Below are 24,132 nucleotides of genomic sequence, written 5' to 3'. Positions count from 1 at the left end.
GACGGCGTTATGCGCCAGATAACGAGCGTATTGCACCGGGCGGTGCATACGCGAGCATTAATATATACGCGCGGTTGGGCGATACGCGGCGCGCATAGAGGTCGATTCGTGCTGATTTTTGCGCGAAGAAAAATTTAATACACGTAGAGAGAGAGAATATTTATATAGACGCGCGTGCATATGCGTGACATAGTTACTCTGATGGAATCGCGTTTACTTATCTCGCGAAATCTCGTTAATAACCTTCCTTTCTACCGTCGAGGCGCATATGAGACGGGAGAGAAAAATTATATATAGAGAGAGAGAATAGAATAATTGGGGCAATAGAGAGAAAGTGAGAAACGGGAGATAGTCTTAATAATTCTCATTAATATATAAATAGAGAGGAGAGAGATTTAGATAGATGTATATTTTCACACCGGCTTTACAGTTAAACGGATATACGTATAAAAATGTATTCAAGGTTGAGTAATAACGCGCGGATAAACGCAATGATAATAACGTAGGAAAGATACAGTATTATTTATGCTAATAAGTAAATTAATTGTAAGAAGAGAAAATGAAAGGAGAGGAAGAAAGAAAAAAGGGAAAGAGAGAGAGAGAGAGAGAGCTTAGAGAGGGAGATGTAATGTCGAGAGGGACGCAGCTAACAATCGTGTCAGAGAAGCGAAATAATTAGTACCGGTCGGAATACCTCCCCCTCCTCCAACACCGTCTCGATCGTTGCACGCTCGCACGGTGTTGTCTTATGCAGATGCAGATCCAGGCGGAACGTATTAACGTCAGGTACCTACAAACTTGCCCTCGCCACCGCGCGCGTACCTTCGCGCGTGCATATGGCTTTAATGGATGTAATACATAACCGCGCGCTCTCGGTGAGAGAGTATCGATACGATATACTATATATATATATATATATGTATATATATGCATATGCACACACACGTGCATGTTTGTACAAGTGTATATATACATCTTTGACGTTTCTCTAATAACTCGGCGAGAGCGAGAGGAGGAATATATATCGGAGCCTCGGTTGTGTAAAACGATTGCTTCGTCGAATCGCCGGCGGGAATCGAATGGACTCGATGGATCGGCGGACCGTTTAATTTCCAGGTTACGAGCGACGGCGCTGTACTTACTAAATTTCACGGATCATTAGTAGCCGAGTTATAATTAGGAGGTGATTCTCGACGAGCGCCGAGCGCGTGTTATTATTAGCCCCGATAGGTACACACGTGCGTTCGCGTTCGTGCTCCGCGTACGTGATTTCATCGCGTAAACTCGATACCCGGGATTGTCGAGAGATGTGTCTCGGAGAGCGGCGCGAATTAAAGGAAGAGAGTACCTCCGGCTATAAGATGATAGTTATTACGTGGAAGGAGAGTCTTTTGTCCTCTCTCTCTTTATGTCTTGCGTTTCCGTCGCGGGAGAGTCATCCTCCTTGCTTGCTTGCTTGCTTGCGGTTAACCCGGATCTCACGCGGTCGTCCTGAAAACTGCTTCTAAACGCGGGGGTGTATGTACGCGCCGGGTATCGAATTTCGATTCCGATGCTCGATTGCTCCCTTGTAACGCTCCCCAACTTGGCGGCTAGAGTTTCTCGAAGATCTCTCTCGTTATTTACTGTCATCCGGTCCGGCTACTTCTTCCCTCCGTCTCTCACGCACACGTGACGGGTCGACCGGACAACGGATATCTAGCGGGAGAAATCGAGAATGACCCTTGAGAAATAAGAGACTCGGTCGAAAGCTGTTCTCGCTCTTGCGCAGATGTCGAATTATCCTTGATCTAATGCAACGTTTTTAGAACAATCTAAAATTGAGGAATAAAATTTGATGAAAGATTTATATGTTTCTTTAATACGACACGTGCGTGTAACGATATCGTTTAGCGACGAACAGACGTTTAATAAATTCCAAAACAATGGACCTACCGAATTGCGTGCGCTTTACGAGCAACGATGAAAATCTCGCGGTTTAATGGGCTTTTCTCGATAGAAATCGTTTCGCGCACCTCAACTCTTCGGCAATGCGTTTTAACGGCAATTTATCGGCTGTTACATCGAAACGCGTTATGCATCAGCGGAGCCACTCTTCTCTCCTCCCGCTTGATCGAAGATAAACGGCGCATTGTCTCGGTACTCCGACCGCGTCGAAGGAGGTATACAACGACGATCGTTCTTGCGGGGCGCACCCTCGTATGCAGATGGGCTCGAAGCGTGCAAGTGTGCGCCGGATAGGCCATTATGCTCGCTCGAAGAACTTGCCGGTCCGTAGAGTCTATGCCTACGCCAGCTCGCCGTATTATTATTCCGAGTGACAAGCCATTGTCGCGACGAGAGCGGACGTTTTCCGATCGTTATCGTGAAGCGAAAGTGCCACCGACAAGCAAGCAGTCGCTGTCTTCCGTAGAAAGTCACTGGCGCGTTAAACAGTCCTCATCATCCCGTAAGAATGCATACAGATGTTTTATTAGCGCGCTTTTCACTTTCTTTTTTTCATTTATCTGCAAATATATAATAATTCTTCCGTTTACACACTACTCGGTTATCTTGCGCGATGCAGTGTTTATGAGAGTTGCTAAATATTCGGGTTGATGTATATATATAGTGTTGCCTCGTGAAAAAATCCCTACTGCGAAATGGCCCTTCTTGCGGTTGAACAGGTGATACGACACCATGTGACGCAACACTTGTTTCAAACTGCGAGGGTCTGTCGAGCGAACGCCTTTGAGGAACCGCGCGCGTTGGTCGTGTAAAAGGGAAGAAAAGTACATTGTGAAAAAAAGCCGAACAATAATCCGTTAAAAGATGGTAAATATATAGATGATCGGCAAAAAAGAGAGAGAGAAGGAAAACAGGTGGGGAAAGGACTCGAGGAGAAAAAGCGGTATATTAGCGGGCTTATACGTTAGTCGGCAGCGTCTATTACACTAATGTAGCGGGTTGTTATTAAGTCACCGGCCGTCGCCGATGCGATGGTTACGGACGACCACCGGCGCTCTTGTGGATAATAATGACGCCACGACGTGGATCGGGATAATAATAACGCAATAGACGGTTAACCGGGGCGGGAAAAAGAGGGGGAGGGCGGGAAATGATCGGGGGAAAAGTAAGAGCGTTGCTAACGAAATGTCGGACCGCATATAGAGAGCGAAGTCGATGATTCGAGAGAGAGAGAGAGAGAGGCTGAAGGGGAAAGACCGATGCTCGATGACGCGGCATTCACGGTCCCTCGATCGGGGCGATTTGTTTACTCGGTAAATACGAGTCCGTTCGAAGAGGGTCCGCCGGCTGTCGCGTACAGAGACGCTCGTTTGCGATTTTACAAGTGCTAATTGCCAACGCCGGTTGCTAAACTTTACGAGAGAGAGAGAGAGAATACTTGTACTGTAAGAGTAAAAAAAATTATACACACACCCAACAACGCACATATAACATTCTATTTAACATTCTTGAAATAAATTTTGATTAACGAAAATTGACTTTACATCGATTAAAAAGCGCGTCGTCGTCAAACACAGTCGAAACTTATCCCGTATATAATGAATGTCTACACTCAATTATTTGGTTTCGAATTTTGATCAAAGAATCTGCACGAAGCACGGACACGATTTTATGATTACTCGCTACTTTAATCAACGTGTAAACGATATCGAGCATTAAACGAACTTTTAATTATGCATATACGCGTTGCCAGCGCGACATACATGCGCGTTATAACATCAGTGGATACGAACTGTTTAATGGGAATAACCATCGATAAACGAGGCGTCGTCGACGTCGTAGTATGAGATTTCAACGTCGGATATTTCATTCCGCGGCGGATACAAGCGGTTAACATCGACAGACTGCTTCGAACGATGCAACTTTCGAAGGAATAATTATTCGTCACGCATGCCCGATTACATTAATCGTCCCGTGTCTCACGCCTCGCGGCTTTTGACCGGCTTACGACCTCGTATACACGGACCCGAAGAAGTATGTCTCCCGAGTTCGAATCGAGCGCGAAAGCGGATTACGTACTCTACCCGGGGCTGTACATAATTCGTGCTCTCGACTGTCTCGGGGGCTAAGCCACATTATATTCACGTATCTTGTTCGAGGAGATAACTTCTGGCGCTTTTTGGCATCGCCGAGAGCTCTCTTTCTTCCTTTCTCTCTCTCTCTCACTCACGCTGGTGCATGATCACAAGCTGTAACATGTACGATATCCCCGGGATAAACTCTCGGGGTCTCTGCATACCGATGGCAAGTCGCCTACCGCCGTCGCCGCCTCAATTGCGTCTAATTAGCCGCTCGGCCGCGCGCGGAATTGAATTTCAATCGTTGTAATTCGCTTCGTGCGTGCGTGCAACGCGCGCCGCGCACGAAAGTGCCGCGGATGACGAAGGGAGGAGGAACGGGACGGAGAAGAAGCGATGATTCTCGTCATTGCCTCGCCGGCCTTTTACGGTTCCCCCTTCGTTGTTGCATGGGTCGTTACAGTCGCGCGATTGCGATTGCGCCGCGGGACTCTGGGTTGCGTCGGTTAATTAAACGTCGACGAGCGATTGTTAACGATCCGCCGCGCCTCGTCGTTAAAGATCGCGCTGGAATATCTCGAAGCGTGTCACGGCGATCCCTGTTTCGTCGATGAATGATATTAAACGCGCTCGAAAACGCGATATGATTAATTTCTCGAAATGGAAATCTCGGTCGACTCGAGGGGGACATGGTCGGAGGACAGGTCGCCGGACGATGCGCGTGAAACGCGAACCTAATCTCGGTAACGACAGTAACAGAGACAACAAAGGGCGACAGAGGCAGCCCGACGCAACGGGTTCGTGGATGGATTTATTTAAGGGCGTGTATATTCAGCGGAAGATACAATAGCGAAACGACACGACGTGGTGTATACATTTAAAGGGAAAGAGATGAAGAGATAGGAGAAAGAGAGGAAACTACACACGTACGTATAAAGGGATCGCCTTCGTGAAGGTTTATAGCCGACATCTGCGGCCAGTTTTTGACCCCCCGTTGGCGTGACGAAACGCCGAACGGCATATAGGGTAAGGGCGGTTTAAGGGCACTAACTGGCCGTAGGGTGAGCGTCGCACTGTCGCCCTTGGCTGCTGCCGAAGAGTTCGAGAGGAAACACGGCAGCGTGGCGACCCGCACGGGAGAGCTACGCGGCAAATCGACCGTTAAAAACCTTCCACGGTCTCCGGGTATAATTCTGTTAGTCGTTCGGGGTCTCCCTTCCCTTGCATCGCGTCGTTCAGCCGCAGCGCGACGACCGTGACTGCCGTGACGAAATCGCCCTCTTTGCCGTCACCACGTCGTCGTCCTCTCGTTTCTCTCGACTCGAGAGTGTATATAAACGATGCGACTGCCCATTTGTTTTCCGCGCGAGAAACCAGACTTGCTCTCTGCTAGCTTTTCGTATATACCTATATATGTACATTGAAATTTCTCGGGATATATAATATGCGTATTTTTGGTTCACAAGTTTTCCTACACTCGTACGTATATATATATATATATATATATGCGCGCCGAGTAAAAATATCGTAAATTCGATAAACCTGTAAATAAGTTGACTTTTCAGAAATAGCTCGATGTACCTTAGAGATATCGATAAATCATCTACGAGCGTTGCAACATTGACATCAATGTTACAAACCGGGGGAACTATCCAAAGAAAAATCGATATCGCTATCGTTTAACAATGTACAATGAACTCGATATATAGCAGCTATCTTAGCGTAGAGAGTCTTAAATTATCTCGCAGCACTAATATCTCGTTAGTTAATTTAACCTCTCGCGACTGACCTAAAATCGAATTTTAAGCCAAGCCGCGACGTCCATTTTAATTAATTAAGTTTCGCTCCCATTTGAACGCGTTCTATTACGTGTTTAGCCACGGGCGCCTCAGTCACGGCTATAATAATTCTTTCTTTTTCGCGCTGACATTAATATCGCGCTCTCTGTAATTCCTTTTTCCTGCCGCTATTAAAGTTGAAACGACGGCGAATTTTTCTTTCCTTCTGCTCTTTTTCTCTCTCTCTCTCTCTCTTTTTTTTTTATACGGTTACCGAGGATACACTTTGTTCCTCCACAAAAGGTTTCAATTAAAGAAGTTACTCGGCGCGGTGAAAAATGTCTAGTCGCGGTTACGCGAGACCGTATAGCTTTACAAATGTGCATTACGCTGCTCTCTGCGAGTGCATGGCAAATGCACACCGAGAGACCACTATATTCGAGCACGCGTTACACGCTGCAAGTACACGTGTATCACGTCCTGTATGCGGCGGGATGTGGGCCAATGGCGTCGGGCACAAGGGCGATGTTATTTGATTATCGCGCCCTCGGCGTTGCCCCGCTCCGTCGCGCTCTCCATACTCGGCTAAACAAAGGACGCGCGACGACGAACGACGAGAAATCATTACCGAGAGAGAACAAACTCGTGTCCAAGGTAGCCGACGTCCTTGCGCCTCGCCGATATGTAAAATGCATTCCCGGCGCGTCGCGTCGCCAAGTATGCGCGACGACGTTTGCAACCTTTCCGTCTATACGTATTGAATTTCTCGTCGCGGAAACGAAATAAAGGAGAGGGGGAAAAAAGGCGATCGATGATAGCAACATTGGATCATATTAGGCGTTCCTATTACGTCAACTATTATAGCCACGATCGAGAATGAAAATTAATGGCCAAAGTTTGCTCGGCAAATTTCGCGCTGCTTCTTGAGATAATCGAGCAAAGAGAGGAGACATTCCCACGCCAGTGCGCCGCGCGCTGTAAAGCAGGTAATAATGCCTGGCTTGTCCAGTCTCATTAATTAATCCTCCACCGTGGAGGAGAGGAAAAAGAAACGTCGACGAGGCGAGGCGAACAGACGGAGGGAAAAGAGCGGAGAAAAAGAGAGAGATGGAACGATCCTTCCTCGGGATATCTGGTCTCGGGCCTGATCCATAAATACACTTGGCCGTGTTAATTCCGTGTGCCGACCAAGGGGCCGAGCAACTACCGGTATTAACCGAGTCCACGACACGCGGTTACCCCACGAAGAGTAGTTGGAAGACGCGCGATGCGGCGGAGGAGGGATAATCTCTCGGCCGTCCCACGTTGGCTGCAATTTGTCTTCGGGCGTTGGATAAAACGTCAACGGCGGTGTGTTATTTGTAATTTGGATAACGGTACACCGCTGCCAGAATCGCGGAAGGCATTTGTCAGCCGCAGCTAGAGTCGCAGCTTCGAGGCGAGACACATACATTTGCACGCGCATACACACACACACACACGTACACGCAAAATCTAATATTTCGCCAAAAACGCCGCCGCTGATGTCGGCCCGTCTCTTCCACTTTTTTCCACGATCGTGAGGTATTAATCAAAGGTTGCGCGCTCGCTTCTGCTTCTATCGACCGTGTTAACGCCACTCGATGGAGTTGGCGAGAAGTTGCTTAACAATTCGATTAAGGGATAATAACGTAGCGTGTCTACCTCGCGCGAGGAATGACAAAAGGGATTATATTAGAGTTCTGACATTCGAAGAGACGCGATCGCAGCGAGAACGCGTGACGAATTTTTCATATATATTTCGTTCTCGCATATTGATAATTTCAATTAGTAACGCAGTAATCATTCATCGGTCTTTATGTTAATTTTTTTTTTTTTTTTTTTTTTTATGTATTCGACATATACAATCTGTTAATTATTCCGTCGCGACGATAATTAAAATTGATTCTTCGATGTGTATCGCGGGGAGAGAAGTATATAGTTGTTTGGTACATTTGCATAATGGAAAAGTGTCGGAGCAATAAAATTCCACATTCCATTAAGCTTCGTGTGCGTGAGTGGCGCGGTTAGTAGCGACGGTGATTCGGCATTTAGTTATTTTCAATCTGTGTGTATGTACGCGTGCGTGCATATATATATATATATATATATATTCGCCGACGTTCGAGAGTAAAAATATTAACGAGAGTGCTCTCTAACAAAGCGCCCCGTCATCCTCGCAAATCTCCGCGTTGGCGAGAGACTCGTAGGTCTTTCTTCGATAATCGCGCTTCGTCTCTCTTCCGTCACGAATAAAACAGACCGATGATCTCTCGCTCTCCCATCCCGATAACGATTAATTAAAGCAACATCCGTGCCTATATAATATAAGTAAGCGATGATGGTCGACGAGACGAGATTATACAACGAGTTTTTCTACGAGACTCGACGTTTTCGCACGGATGTCGAGGGAATTCGCGTCGCGAGCGTAATTTAGCGAATCTCTCTCGGGCCGTTTCGAAAAGGGATACGCGCGCGCAGAGGAAGCCGGCTCTGTGACCGTCGCGGTCGCCGCGGGTTGAGAGCACCGGCGCGGTTAACCGCGGCAACCGCAGCGACCGGTTCGGCGCGGCACGGAGTGTCTCGCTCGTCGGCGCTTTTCGCGGTATATCGTCCTCTCTCTCTCTCGCGCCGCTCGCATTCCTACGTCTCTCTGCCTCGCGCACGTAGAACGGCGCGTAGAACTCTCTCCTCATCGCGTTTCCTTCCTTCCAATTCTCTCGCGGACGAGCCGCGTCGAGGACACGTATAGAGGTACCTATCCACCAGGTTGCGAGCGAACACGCAAACCGCCAGAGCCGGCGAGGCGAGGCGAGGCGCAGCTTCGCGTAAACCGCAACCGACCAAGCGCGACCGACAGCTTCGCCAACACTCCGCGGCACTGCCTTATATTCCTTCTCGCCCCGTGAAAACAAGATAAAGAGCCCGGCCGGTGTGGACGAAAGAGGGGATTTGACAGATGCAGACTCGCGCTGAATCGCGCAAAAAGCGCGTATATATCCGCGCGGCACAAACGGAGCCGCGCGTGCGCGCGCGCTTCATCGCGTATTTATTATATTTCATTAAGGGGTCGAGTCCTTTCTCTCGTATATATATATACGTGCCGCAGGGGCAAACGTCACGCATACGCGTATACGTGTATTACCCATCCCGCCAAGCATGACAATGGGCTTTTCTAATCCTCCTTCGGATTAAGGGTCGAAAGTGGGTTGCGTTGCACGGTTGCGGGTGAGGCGGAAGAGAGATAAAGAGCGAGAGGAGAGAACTGCGGATAATGGGATCGACGTTTCGTTATGTTACTTTTCCATTCTCATCCTCGGCCTCTATACTCTAGTCGTCCTCCTTTCCCGAGAACCCATCCCACGCAACCCCAGACTGCACCCAGCCTTCGGTGTCTCGGTTCGTAGGATCCATCCTACAGCGCCCTCAACCTCCTCCTTCCCTCGTGCTTCTTCCTCCCTCAGGTCCGTGTTTTTCCTCGTGTGGCCCCCTATTTTTCATGTTTCGCTGCGGCTTCGCGTAGCACCTTTATTCAGTATAGGTACGTTCTCGGGGACGAGCATAGAGCGAGAATACGACTCCGCGCGGATCCAACGCGCGGCTGTCGTCTGAAAAAGTCGGCGCGCGATTGGCCGAGGTCGCGTTTTCATTCGACTCTTTGCCATCGCCGACTCGATCGGCTACATCAAACGCGCCGCGATTGGCCAAGTGTCGGCTGGAGCGACGTGGATTGGTCCAGGGTGCGCCGCGCAGTCCGCGCGGAGTCATCGCCTTTACGAGGCGAGCGGACGATAGCGGCAATCAAGTAGGAAACTGCTTGGGACTGTGTGCCGCGCGATATTCACATAGGGGCACCCCCTTAGCACACACAATCGCGCGTACAGGATGGTACTCGCTATACACTCGCATACACACGTACAGGGCCGCGCACGCACGGCGTGTACGTGTATCCTCCCCTCCCTCCCTCCCTCTCTCTCTCTCTCTCTCTCGCTCTGTCGCTTTATGCAGCTACGTTGTATAGGGGTTGGGAAAACGGGTGGAGGCGCCATATTTGTGGTAGTGTGGGAAGTGAGGGAAATCACGAGTGGCGAGAGAGGCAGTCGGTCGACAAGCGGGGAAACGAGGCACGGGGAAAAGCGCGGCGGAAAGGGTGGGGACGAGGGGGAGAGGGAGTTTACGCGGACATCCGTGTCAGCCCGGTGACGGCCATTTTGCGAAAAACTTTCGATTTGTTTGCACACGCCGTAGCGAACCCGGAGGAACGACTAATACCGACGCGTATGCCTCTCTCTCTCTCTCTCTCTCTTCTCGTCCCTGTCGTATTCGTCAACGACCGAAAACTTTTCGGATGGACCAGCAGCGCGTTCCTCCGCTCGAGACTCGCAAAAATCCAAATCGGTCTACGACCAAAGTACTCTCGTATCGGCGCGAATAATGACGCGACGCGAGCTCCGACTTTTTTATTCTCCCTCTCTGTCTCGCTTACGAGATTGATACGCCAAATTGCTCAGATTCCAAAGACGATCGAGCGCAAATATTATTTGCACGCAATTTTGCTGTTCGACGCTGTCGTCACTGTCAGTATCGAGGCGATAATGCCTTCGGCGCAATGGAAAAAAACGGACGGCCGGTAATCAACGTCGATAAACCGACGATGAGAGAGAGAGAGAGAGTCACTTTTTTTATGTGTACACTCGCGGAAAGGACAAATCGGGAGCACGATGTTACGTTTCGCAACGTTGTTGTAAAGTCAAAGTGCCGCCGAATGTCGGTCAGCGAAACGATAAAATCGGGACGCTTAATGACGATATAATTCCATTTTGCTCCGGAATTGCCATTCATCGCTCGTCGGCTGAGCGAGCGACGCGTAAAGACGATCGAAAATCATCTCGTCGCGATGAGGCTCGATGAAACGCATCGAGCGTACATAACAATTGTAGCTTCGCGAAAGAGAAAGAGAGATGGATTTGGTAAGAGGAACACGTAGAGCAACGTTTTAACGAGCCGTGATTTTCGTGCTCGCCTTTTCAAGATCCTTACGTAACGCGACTTAATTGCGAAGGAGCTATCGCGCCGGTTAATACAAGCGTGGAGGAGACATTCGAGGGGGATGCTTGGCGGCTTTAAACGCAGAGTAGCGGGGTCGCGCCATAGCGAGCGACAGAGAGAGAGAGCGCGAGACGACGAAGGGGCGAAGAATGACGGGAGGGAGTGCAGTAGGGGATAGAGCGGCGGAGAGAGAGCCGGCGCGGCGGCAACAAAGTGGTGGGGAATCTCGCGATCTCTCTCCTCTATCGGTCTGTCCACCAGTCGCTTCGTAGCCGTTATCGCGACAGGTTCGTCGGTGTGTTTGCGCGCGCTTTTCGCGACGCTAACGTCGAGAATCTCTTTGCGCGACGAGAAAACTAGGAGCGGAACGAGTAGCTTTGTCGAGAAGAGAGAGAGAGAGAGTGAGTGCGAGAGTGTCGTCGTTTTTCGAAGCGACTTTCGGAGAAACCGTTTGCGCGCGCGCGCGCGCGCGTCTCGCGCTTCGAGTAAACAACGAAGAATGTGTGCGGTGTAACGTATCCAGCGAGAAGAAGTAAATATAGATCCGTAATAAACCGTGGTTCCGCGCCGCGGGGGTGTGGCGAGGGGACGGTAGAAAATATTATCTCTCGGCCGGTCTTTCTTCTTCCGGTATACACGTCAACGCGCGCGCGAGAGAGAGAGAGAGAGACGGCGGCTGCTGCAATTTTTCCTGCCTTACCGACCGAAAAAAAAGGGCACGCCGCGTCGGACACAAAGGAGATCGTTGCTCCTGCTCGCGAATTCTTCTCCCGGATGAACGCGTAACGTGGGCCACCCACCCCGGCGAACCCGCGTCGAGTTAGCCGCGCACCGATGACACGGTAGGGACGGATGGATCGGTGGATACCGCAGATGGATTTTCGACGAGGAAACGGGGTGTCGAGGATCACGTTAACGACGCGTCGTGGGACGACGACACGTCACCGCCAACGATCGGCTTCGTAGCGTATCCGAGTCTTTCCCGTCGTCTTTTTTTTCCGCTTGTTGCTGTTGTGTTGTTTGTTATTGTTATTGTTCGAGGAGTATACTTGTCGCCGTCGGCCGGATAAAAGAGTGGATCGGCGCGAGATGACGCGTCTCGGCGCGCTTTGAATATATAAAAGTGGGCGCAAATCGCCGCAGTGCAACGTGTGTGTGCATGTGTGATAGATATAGATATACGTAAATAAAAGTTGTGAACTCTCGCTAAAGCGGGAAATCACGCAGGAAGGATGTATCCCAGCGCCGGAATCAACGCAGCCGCCGTGGCCGCCGCCGCTGCCAGGCATCCGGTGAGTTAGCGATTGCTCAATTATCAATAACGATAATAATAGCCTGTTTATTTATTCCCCGGGTATCAACAATGGCATTCGCCGGATAAACCGCGCGGTTCTGTGTGCGTTACGATTAAATAGCTAAAAGCTCCAATTTAATCGATGCTCAATTTTCTCAGACCCGAGCAAATTATGTCAGAGAGAAAGAGATAGTATACTTAACGAGAAAGAGTCACTCCGCTCCGGCTCGAGAATGCGATAACGATATACGTATATCGATGACGAGGCGGATATTTCGGTGAGAGAGACGATCGTATCTCGCGACGAATTGCTCGCTTCTCAATTTTAGCCGGAGAGTTGGAAAGTTGTTTTTTACGCGCTTCCGCAGATATCGCGATATTGATATACGCGAACGTTTCGCTCGCTCCGCGAAATGGCCGCTTCGGTCGCGCGCAGCGCGGTGTTTCTTTCTCTCTCGCTCCTTTTTTTCCCCGAGCGACCGCTACCGAACCTCCGGTCTATTTTACAGCACGTTGCATACTTAATGTACCGCCGCGTCGCGACTTGCCGCGCCGCGCCGGCGCGGACCGGCGCGCGACGATCTGATTTACGTTCGTAATTTACATCGTTGTTAACCCTGTTTAACCTCGTCCTTGATCGCGCGCTTCCGCGCGGTCGACTCTCAGTGCTATTTTCAATTGTCGTTTCTTTTTTTTAATTTTTCAAGAAATAGAACGCGATTACATCATATCGTAACGTCGTATAAGGCTGACGCACTCGCGAGAGCACTTTTTTTTTTTTTTTTTTTTTCGCCGATGCGCGGTCTCACGCTCGATTGCTCTCCCGTTACTTCGAACCAGGGCGATTTGCACCTCGTAACGCGACCCGTCCTCGATTCCGGAGCGAAACTTCTCGAGTTTCGGTCTGTCGAGGACGCGCTAATACGCGATCCAGCAGAAACGCGCGCTCTGCGTGTCGGGTTTCTCGCGCTAAAATTTCATTAATGCGCAACGAGGAAAATCGTACATACATATATACGTCGTCCGCGATAATAACCCGGCCACGTGTACACGTGTGCGGTCGCACACGTGTTGCGAAACCCTTCTCTCTCCGAGATATCGAGCTACACCGATAAAAGTAAGAGTATCGGGTGTGTATTTAAATTTGTGTACGTGTATCGACGCGAAATTCGGGCGATACGAAACAATCGCGCGGAACTATCGCATTCGCCATCGTCCTCCGACATTAGCTTCGCGGCCGTGGCGAAAAGCGTTTCGCCACGCTACGTCGGAGTCGTTGATCCGTGAATCGAGAGGCGAGCAGCGGCGTTGTCCGCGTTTAATGGTCTGGTCGAGATAATATGGCGACTTAGTCGTCGTCGTCGTCGTCGTCGACTCATCATCATCCACCGCGAGACTCCGTCCGAGTCCGGGAATCGTTGCGTAGTCCCGTCACGTTCGTCGTTTCTCGACTCCCTCTCTCTTTCTCTCTTGTACAATCGACTGTGTCGCCGGCTATTACACAGGATATTAACGCCTCCTTTTTTTTTCTTTTCATCGCGACGCAACTCTTTCCTGCTAAAAACCCGCAACGACGCGCTCGGCGTAGAATGCCGCGCGGACAAACAATTTTTTCGCGGATACTTCCCGCGCGTTAATCGAATCGAGTTACGAATGCGAAACGTGACTCGTAGAAAAAGACATTCGTACGTATAATATTTATCGGTCATTGTCAAACGATAATCGCCGTGGCGTGCGACAACAAAAGTCAAACGTCGCTTTATTCTCGGTGTCGTTAGCCCGAGAGAACAGGCCCACGACGGTGTAACATAATGAGAACCCCAAAGAAAGGCTCAACCCTAATAGCAATAATAATAATAGGCATTTATGACCGGATGTGGCCAGGTAACTGAGGTAGCACGTGATAGACGTGAACACAAAGATATGGAAAAGTGAAAAGGTCGGTTTAAAGTCTGTCACGTGTTAAGGGGTGCCTTGTAATATATTTAAGACACATTGTACATATAGTGACATTTTTCTTCGGCTTAAATTCTCAATGTATATATCCTGTCCCATTAAAAGTTATGGTATACCTACTAATGTGTCAAGTTTTGCGCTTCTTATATATATATATTCCTATCGTTTCCTATTAAACACGAAATACTCAGATGTATTTGATGCTCTCTTCTGTGCAACCTACTAACAATAAGAAAATGATATTTATGTATATATTTTCTATTCGCAGCTTGAAAGTTTGGGTCTGTTTTGAAAATGTTTTAGCACGTAATATTATACATAGGGCTAAAGAGTAGATAGGAACGATGGGGCGAATGTGAGCGACGATCCGTAACTAGCGGGGAACGGACGGTGCGAAGCGCTGACGTTAGTTAGTAGGGTACACGTTGCGAATGTCAACGGGCGGGTGGACGGCGTTACACGCGTACACACGCGCGCATTAGACCGGACCTCGTCGTCGCGTCGGGTTTACTACCTCCTGTAAACTGCACGGCGCACGTTTGCGCAGGACCCCCGATTCGGTAAATATTGATACTTTTAATCGGTCTGTTTGCTCCGACACGCTGTTCAAATGCGTCTGAATGTGCGCAGCTGAAAAAACTCGCTTGCGCGCTCGTCAGCGCTCTTCGGCGTGTAAACCGATCGTAGACTCCTTCGCGCGTCTTTTACATATATATATATTTTTTTTTTTTTTTTTAAATTTATTCTCAACGCGACGCGTCCGTATATAGTGTATACCGCTTAATTAGTAATATGTTAATTTTCGATTGTACGGTCTCTCGCATGTATAAAGAGACGTGTGTAATACAGGAAGCTCTGTATAGTAATTGCTCTTCTACTGGATCGCGCTACTCGTGTTTACCGGATTCTCGAAAATTTCCAAGTGCCAAGAGTCGCGCGCATAACTTTAAATATACCATCTCGTTAAAAATTCAGATTCTTCCGCGCTACCTTGACGGGGTTAATTGAATTTGAATTCCCGCGTGTATATCGGCGATATATATGCAATGTTGAAATTCGACTCGGCGAAATTACAGGGCGCGCGATCGAGCGCGATAAACCGCGAATATTCGAAACGATTCCGTCCGGACTATATCGTCCCGTCTCGGCTCGTGTTAAAATCTCGGATCTCTAAACCAACGGTGGATCGGCGCGCCGCGTTACGCTTCGGCGCGTCGCGCTCGCGGAGCACTCGGAAATATGGAATCACGGTGATATCTTGAGCGTCACGTCGTCCATTATGCCGATGCGGCCAGTAAATTTCACGCATTATACTCCCATTATACGTTTCCTGGCCGAGCCGGATCGCGATCTCGTGCTCTCGCCCGACGTAATTACACGGTGCCGCGCCGCCGAATGGATGGAGGAACTCTGCGGCCGGGATGGGATGTATACGCGCGCATTTGTGTGTTCTTATACATACGTGCAATGTGCGAATGTGTTGCGAGCCGTGCGGTGAGCAGCGACGTGGTTTTAATTTCCACTTTCCTTACCCTGCGCTTTCTCTTTCCCGCGGCCGGTCTCGTCTGGTCTGGTCTGGTCTTATCACGCAATAGCGGCACATCTGCCGATGCTAACGCGTAACGCGCGAGGCGTTTACCGATTTTATCGCGTCTGTATTTACCTTTAGATACAATTACGCGTTAATGTGCGGTGACCGCGTAGGAAGCGGTTTCGCGTGATACACGCAATATCGATGATAGGCCGAGCGTGATGCCTGCTGCCTCTCTCTCTCTCTCCTCCCTTCTCTTTCCCGCCGCGATCAACACGCTCGATATGACGAACAATTTATCCCGTGTCGCTCCGTCTCTTTGCTCGGCGACACGTTTTACCGTGTAATAAATAATAATCGCTGATGCGCGATCCGAAAAAGAGAAGAAGAACGCGTCGCGATGATTAAATATCTCGCTAGACTGTGTTGTAATTATTCCGATTGCCGGCTCTGTTCTTATACAGCCGCTAAAAATTCTAAAGTTCAGTTATTTCGCCGCAGGTAAACTAATGAATCGTACAACTTGATGGATCTCTCTTCCCTGTCTGCTGAAATAATCTTTCGGATGTTATAACGTAAAGTGGAGATATTTCTCGAGACCTTTGAAATTTGTCAAATTGGTCCATTAAAAGATCGAAGGAGAGCCCGACTGATTGTGAGAGCTTTTACGAACCGGTTATCTCTAAGTTAGCTTCCTGTGGCTTTATCTTTTTGTTATCCGAATACATCTGGATAGTCTTTGTTTCATTCTGATCCGAGCTCAAATTTACGTAGGCCTTGTGTCCGTAAGCTGAAATAATTTCACACTTAATTATCATGACGTTTTTCTATTCAAAATTAACGTACCGTAAAAGACTTTTCGCCAAAGAAAAGTCAACGTGTCGTCACATTTGTCACGGAAACCATGTTTGAAATAGCATCCAGTTGCGGTTTTACCCTGTATAGGCATAAAGCGGTAAATCCGACTCTCTGCAGGTAGATGAAAAGAAAGTCCAAGAGAATTTCGTCGAAAGGTCCCTTCGGCCCTCTCTTCGGACTCATTCGTACGAGAGAATGGCACTAATTGGCGTTAGCCTTGGCAGTTTGTCGTGTTTTTTCCCTCTTCCCGTCTTTTTCTCTTTCCTTCTCCCGTTGTTTCTACATTGTGCAGCACATGGGCGAATGCTCTCGTCTAAGATTTCGCAATGTGTCTTTTTTTCCTTCCTCCTCTTCTTATTCTTTTGTCTTTATCGGTGACGGAAATATTAGGTTTCACTGGATAAACTGTTGACCGAGAGATTATAGATAATGGACTGCAAACTCTACCAAGTCGAGTATTAATGAACTAATCTATATTAAATAGTAAGTAGTTTTCTATTCTTGTGTTATATCATTCATATCGTGGCCTTGTAATTATGCTCGTACAGAGACAAGATAGTATGTTGAATACTTATAGTATTGTCATGTATGAAATAAACTCTTTTAATTAAGTACATATTTTCTTTAAATTATCGATTCATTATGGTTAATTATAAGTCTACTTTTTCTCCAAATTATTGACAAAGGTTCAAATTAAAATTTCAACATACACGAAAAATCTCCTTGAGATTTAGTTATTCTTTTCCGCGTTAAAGTTTAGTTTTCAAAGTTTTTTGTTTTTATAATTGTTTATAATTACAAAAACTAAAAGTGCTCTCTCCGACACAGATATTTTTGCAGAGAAAATATTAGCTCAGAATTACCAAGAGACTTGTATAGCTCAAAAAAAAGAAGCGCGCTTAGTGAAAGAACACGCTGTATAGACTGACGTGTTCTATCGACATCTATTGCAGTTATTCAATGTTCCGATCCACTACCGCGTGTCTTTTGATCTCTCTCGGTTCGATTTTTCAACGAGCGGGAATACGAGCAAGAGGGATCGGAAGAGGTCGTGACCGTGCGACGACACCGTCTCCTCTGCCCTGCGGCCAATCATCTTACAACCCGGACGAATGGTGAATTGACACGTAAACGCCAACGGAATTATTCACCGCTAATGGGAAGATGAATGCTATGGATAAATTTGCGACCGGGTATTACTATCCCGGCCATTAGACGCTCGCTATGGATTATGTCGGAATAATCGAGTTTGTTGCTAGTGTATTTTTCTCTTTCTCTATACATCTATCGATCTTTCTTGGCGCCGATGCAATGCTTTTCCGATTCGACTCGCATCGAATTGTAAATCGCGAAAATACTGAAGGGGATGAATCGACAACTGTCAAAATTGACAGAAATAAACTAATGTCGGGGGTTCGTCGAGATCCAATTTCACGAGAAAAATTAGCGTTAACGCGAGGCTCGCACGAAAAGAGGTGCAAATCGCATCGAGTATATATAGGAACATTCATATCCCGAATGGTCGAGCGACCCTTACGTTTCTGCTCGTGTCCTCTCCCCAGTATCGTAACACACGAGTGGACGAACATCCCTATTATTTTCCACGAGATCGTCCATGACCACCCCAGTCGTCGTAAGCCTCTCTCCCCACTTTGCGATCGTCTGTAATTTTTCGGCCAGGCGAGACGAAGCGAGACGCTCGTCCCCTCGAGGGCTCCTGCGGGCGTTAAGCCGAATTAACATAAGAGAGTGTGTGCAAACACGGAGAGTCGGTAGAGCGAGGTGGAAGGCAGCAGCGGGGGAGACATATATTGGGTGAGAAGAGAGAGAGAGAAGGAACGGAAGGAGAAGGACAGGGAACACGATGGGAACACGTGTCCCACACGGAGATAGTTAATTACTCGTTTGTGCTGCGCCGAGTCGGAGTCATCTGGAAGCGAGACGGGGCGAGTATCGCGCGGGATGAACGGAGATGGAGGCTATATCGAGGGGAACGTGCAGGCGCGAGAGTAGGAGAGAAAGATGCGGCGCGGATGAGAGAGCAAGACGGCGCATTCCTGTTTCATCGGAACCCGTTGAGACCCATGCTTGTCACGAAGGTGGGGGATGGGCGGTTGTGGGGGCGAGAGAGAGAGACGAAAAACGAGGATGAGGTTAATGATATACACGCCGGCTACCGTATACACTACCGTCTCGAGCGGCTACCATCCTTTCGTCTTTTCCTTTCTTTTTTTTTTCTCATCGTCCTCGCACATTCTCCGTTATTCGCTTTCTCCGTTTAAGAGCTCTTTCTTTCTTTCTCTCTCATAGATACGCTATACGCTTACAGATCTTTTACGTTTTTTTTTTATTTATATCTTGTATTTTATACGAACAATGTTTTTCAATGAGAAGGATACCAGATGTGTATGGTTTCGTTGTGTAAAAATTGTTCTCTGTTTTCCATAAAGCAACGCATTCTTTTCCCTGCAAAGAGAGATTGACTTCTTTCTTTGAAATACGAGAAGCTACAAAATATAGGGGAAGCGGTTTCGAGATACCTACCTTGCGCAGTGTAGAGTTCTGTTCCAGGTATTACGAAGTCGGCCTGCGGGTATATAGTGATAGAAATAAAAGGGGGGAAAAAAGAATAAAGTTGAGTCGCGCAGTCGGCATCTACATTAGCTATAGCTTGTTCGCAGATAAAGGTCGACTACGTTCTTAAAAACGCTCAGTCTAACGTCGAGAGATAGCTTCGATAATGGCTCGACAACCCGGAGACATCAGGGAGACATTCTTTTCCCTTCCCTTCTCCCGTTCGTTTCGTTTTTCGACTTGTATTCGATCGCCGGAGGGAGTTCTCTCTTTCTTTCTTCCTTCGTCGAGCTGCGTCGAGCATAGGAAAAACGATTAATGCGAAAACGAAGCTTTCGGAGCGCATCGAATTGAACGCAGTTGATTCGTAAGTGGCCCCGCCGCGATCGTCGCGTGTGCATGAACAAAAATCATTTACTTCTCACGATTGGACGACATATGGTCTTCTCTCTCTCTCGTATCTTTTTTTTTCCAATTTCATAGAACGTATAAATGTATAAGTTTCCTACACAGTTCTGAGGCTAAAGTTCTCTCTTCTTCTCCGCGGATATTTTTTGCCGCAATTTCTTACTCTCTTTTTTTTTTCCTGCGTTTTTTCCCGCTCTCCTTCCGTCGAGAAGCGTCGATTGTCATTTTCAATTCGGTCGGGATGCGCCTTATGACTCATCAGCGTGATCGCGCATTTATGATCCGCGATACAGACGGTCGGGGGTCCTCGCAAGAGCGGTGATTAGAATCGCAATTTAGATGCTCTCGAGAGATGTGGCCGCGTGCTCTCGGATTTCATTGCCTCGACGTATATACTCGCTCCCTCGTCGCGCACGAGGGTGGCAGACGACAACAAGGGGTGCCACTCGCTCTCTCTCCACCCTCGGTTGTCGGCGTGGGTAACGAGATTATCGTTATAAAAGGGAGCGGTAAGAGAGTTGGCGGCCGTCTTCGTCCTTAGAAATTTCATTTTGACGTTACTGGCTGCGCCGTGATGGGGATGTCAAAAAAAAAAAAAAAAGAAGAGCTAGTGGTATATCGGAGAAGTTGGAAGGGAGGTGGCATTGTCGCGAGTGTCGGAAGCGAAAGAGGGTAGGATCCCATTTTCCCCTCTTTTCTCTCGCCTGACTCCGGCTCGTTCAGTTTGGCGGTAATTATAACATATTCCCGCGATCTCTCCCCTCGGTCCCTGAGGGAGACGACCCTCGTGTTACAGATTCCCCGTCGAGTATCGCGCGACGCCCTCAAGGACCGTTGATATATCGCGAGAGGCGCGATGCTCTCTTTCGAGAGATGAGAAAAAAAAAAGAACATCGTTTTCCACTACAATTGTCAAATGTTAAAAATTGACAGAGAAGCCCGCGACGTAAATTCGTTGTTGATTCGATTTATTCGCGCGCGTATCTATGAGATTACTATCTCGTTGACAATGCGGGATGAATGCCCCGCTGATAGAATCAATTTGCGAAAGAAAAAAATTCTGGAGCGAGAGAGAAAATGACGAGAGCGTTTTACGTAAGGGTGAATCGGGAAGAGCGCAGCTCGTAAAAGGGCGGCACCGTGAACAGCAGGCAGGGGGTAGAGAGAGAGAGAGGAGGGCGAGAACGGGGTTTATGACTGTAACAGATTAGGTGGCCGAACTGCCAGGGTGGCTCCCGCCGTGCTTCCTATTATCGCCGGAGCTTTTGTAGCGCCGTCGCTTTTGTCGTAGTCCCCTTCCCTTGCCTCTCTCTTTCTTCTTCTCCTGCTCTTGCTTCTACCGGCAACCGAGCGTACCAGACGATGAAAGGGAGACGAGGAGAGAGAAAACGGTTGTTCCGGAGAGTTCGGAGAGGCGACAGCAGCAGCGGGCCACGACAGTTGGCCGATATTTGAGCTCCCTTTGTGCCGTTAAAGTACCACGCGCGGCTCATTCGCGCAGTCCGACGGAGTTTTCTCGTGGCGCTTTTATCTACACCATCATAGTTTTTCTTCTCTCGCCCGAGAGAGTCTTGTCTCTCTCTCTCTCTCTTTCTGTCTTTTTCTCTCGCCTTCAACGAGGTCGAGAGCCGGTCGAGGATGGGAAGCGCGCGGAGGAAAGAGACTCTGTCTCTCTCGCTCTCGTTCTCTCCCCGAGGTTCAACTAGTAATTACCTGGTCTACTCGGAACGGCCGAATCATAGCTCTCGGGCCCTTTGTTTGCCCGCGGCTTCTGTTCGCTTAATCTTTATTCCTCCCTTTTTTCGTATGCTCTTTTTTTTTGCCGACGTTCCCTTTTCTCTGTCGCTCTGTTATCTCGTGTTTCACCTCGAGCCTGTCACGTCCAACATTTCTTTTTACCGCGCCCCCGACATAATATCTCCGCAAAATACAACGGAATACTACAGGGGTTCTTCGCCTTTTGATTTCCGCGACAACTGTGAATCTCGCTATATATATATATCGCTGCATACATAATACACCCTCTTTATCGTATAGCGCTGACAAATTCGCGTGCTGGCTTCATTTCCCCAATTTTTTTATTCATCGAAACTTTAAAAACGATTTAAAAACCATTTTTGGCGCAATCGAGTTTTAAAAGAAGAATGTCAACCTAGATAGAGAGCAGCCGTGCCAACATTTGCCAACGGCAAAACGGAGTGTATAAACGTCAGCATCCGTGTGTTATTAAGTTAAGTCCCCTGTGCAACGATCTCTGGCGTGCACAGCTGGTTGTCATCGTTGTCGTCGTCGTGGTCGTGGTTGTCGCGTCGTGCGCACGCGAGAGACGCCATGCAAAGCATTCGAGTGTAAATACATCGGCATTCGAGGGAGAGAGAGAGAGAGAACGAGAGAGAAACGCACACTGCGGAGAGTGTGTGTGTGTGCGTGCGGGAAGAGAGAGACGAGACGAGACGAGACGAGAGGGTGACGCTTATTCACGTATCCAACGCCGTGTCGGTGTGACGTTATTTCGCGAGAGCGCCGATCGTATCGCTTTAATTGCTCGGCGGGTTAAACTACCGCGGTCGTCTCTTATCGAGCGATCTGCACGAACGCCTGCCTATGTCGGGACGGAGAATCGCGCGTATATGTGCGCGTCGGGTGTATGTTTTCAGCTCGCTTTGGCGTCATCGCGAGCTATACGCGCGACAGGTTAGACTGACACATGCGAAAGAACGTATTATAGGTACATCGCTGGCACAGATTACCGCCTTCTCCCGTGAAATAGCGTCTTGCGCCACAATGCTTTTATTAACCACGCTCTGTATACGCCACGCTCTATAATCCTCCGTATGCTTATCGTAAATTTAAGTAGACGGTTTAGCGAGAATTATGTATAGGTATATACGCGAGAGACTGCGCGAATCTCTCAATTCTCTTTTGTGTGTGTGTATACGGTTTCCCTCATTTCTGATGTATTAAACATATTTTTCCCCTTATTGGGACACTTGACAAATTTCGTATATTCGCGGAGTAGAACAGCGAGACGCGTGTACGTGGTTCGCGCGAATCACGCCGCGGAAATCACATAGCGCGCGTAATGGTTAACGAGAATAGGAACGATGAAATGCATGCGCCGCGCCGCGGCGGCGCATCGCAATTTCAGCATACCGAAGAATTACGTGCGCGAAAATCGCGTCGTCTCGTTTTGCGATAGAGACTCGCTTTCGCGGCGCGCCGCGCGCGCTATCATTATTCTATACATTATTTATGTCATTCCCCGTGTGCCGAGTACAATGTGGGTCTACGAATCAAAATGCATTGCTTATGCAAATAGCGGTCGTGCCCCGCAGTCTCGGGGCGAATTCGCAGTCTGCTACGGGGAATAATCATAATGATCAATAAGATACAACCGCTCGTACGTCCGTTTCCCTCTCTCTCTCTCTCTCTCTCTCCTTCCGTGTATTCTCATTCCGCACCTCATGCAAATCTTGAGGCGTATTGTCTGGCGATATTACAGGAATTGTTATCGCGTTGCATAATTTCAGTATTCGATCGTGCTCGGGTTTGCCGAGCTCGCAATCGGTTTGTATGCATATACCCGGGCATCTCGATTTACGTTATCGTTTTTCGACCAATTTGTTGCGGAAATTGTAAAAAATAATGTTATAAACCGGAGCATCTCATTACATATATATATATATATACATCGTTGATTGCGGTTGATTATCGTGCGCGCGATATATCAAATATATTCTCAGGAAATTTAGATTACGGTACTTACATCGTTACGAGGATGAAGCGTATTTCAATATCTATTCTCTGGCCGGCGCGATATTTCGACGATATTTCGCGACCAGTGGCTCTCTCACGGAATAACGGAAAGTGGTAGAGGGAGGTTCGCTTATAGGGCGAACGCGGTCGGTTCTGGTCGCCGGGTGGTTTTGGAATCCGCGCCACGAGTCGGTGGTTTTGCGGTACGACGAAAACCGCCGACCCTCTCGAAGCTCTTCCCGTCCGTTCTCCCTGTGTTTGCGTCGTCCTTTTGCGTAATCCCGCTATGGCTTAGCGAGTTTCTCACGAGAGTCTCTAAGTAAAGCGGACGAGTATACGCCCGGCCACCAACTCTCAGGACTACCGTCTCTTTGATTAGCGTGCTATATCGGATGCTCCCGGTGATACAAATCGATGTTTCTCTCGAATCTTGCGTCGTAAATGTCACTAATTCGTTACCCATTTTTTTTATTCCTTTTAGAAACAAATGTCAATGACATATCTTTAATAAAAGTTTTTATACTTTTTTTTTTTTCAATAAAATAACTTGGCGCGTAAATCGAAATACGTGTGCATTCAAGATTTTTAATATTACAATAGATTATAAATTTGATTAATTTCTATTTTCGAGAATATCTCCAATATAGACATAGGTCTAATTAATACAGCAGCATTTCAACTTGCATTAGACGTACTAATGCAAGTCCGTTTATAGCGTATCTCGAGATGAGCAAATGTTCTTGGCACTTGAGCGCGCGCGTGCCTGGTGTTTGGTTACGGATTTGATCTCACAGGCGGGGACACCGTAGAGAGCAGTTAACCTGTCCGATAATACGTGCCGATAATCAGGCATCTAGTGGATGACGGACGGCGCGATCGATGGAG

At 48.2% G+C, this 24,132-nt stretch overlaps 1 protein-coding gene across 8 annotated transcripts in view; it reads left to right on the top strand.

Moving 5' to 3' along the window:
• Window positions 1-24,132, top strand: part of LOC114936804 (protein groucho) — a 90,068-nt gene that overhangs the window by 16,422 nt on the left and 49,514 nt on the right. For 3 of the 8 annotated variants that reach the window (XM_085486654.1, XM_085486651.1, XM_085486650.1), the window contains exon 1: window positions 10,007-12,162. The exons of 1 other annotated variant lie outside the window; for it this stretch is intronic. In XM_085486654.1, coding sequence (XP_085342780.1) covers window positions 12,103-12,162 — 60 coding nt within the window. In that variant the 5' untranslated portion in view covers window positions 10,007-12,102. Of the gene's footprint in view, window positions 1-10,004; window positions 12,163-24,132 lie in introns of those variants that run through there. 4 more of the 8 variants (XM_085486652.1, XM_085486647.1, XM_085486648.1 and 1 more) reach the window with 3 other exon arrangements.

This window comes from Nylanderia fulva, unplaced genomic scaffold (assembly GCF_048542155.1).
Source record: "Nylanderia fulva isolate GAGA-0341 unplaced genomic scaffold, ASM4854215v1 Scaffold11, whole genome shotgun sequence".
Lineage (NCBI taxonomy): Eukaryota > Metazoa > Arthropoda > Insecta > Hymenoptera > Formicidae > Nylanderia > Nylanderia fulva.
This window is presented reverse-complemented; position numbering and strand designations above follow the sequence as displayed.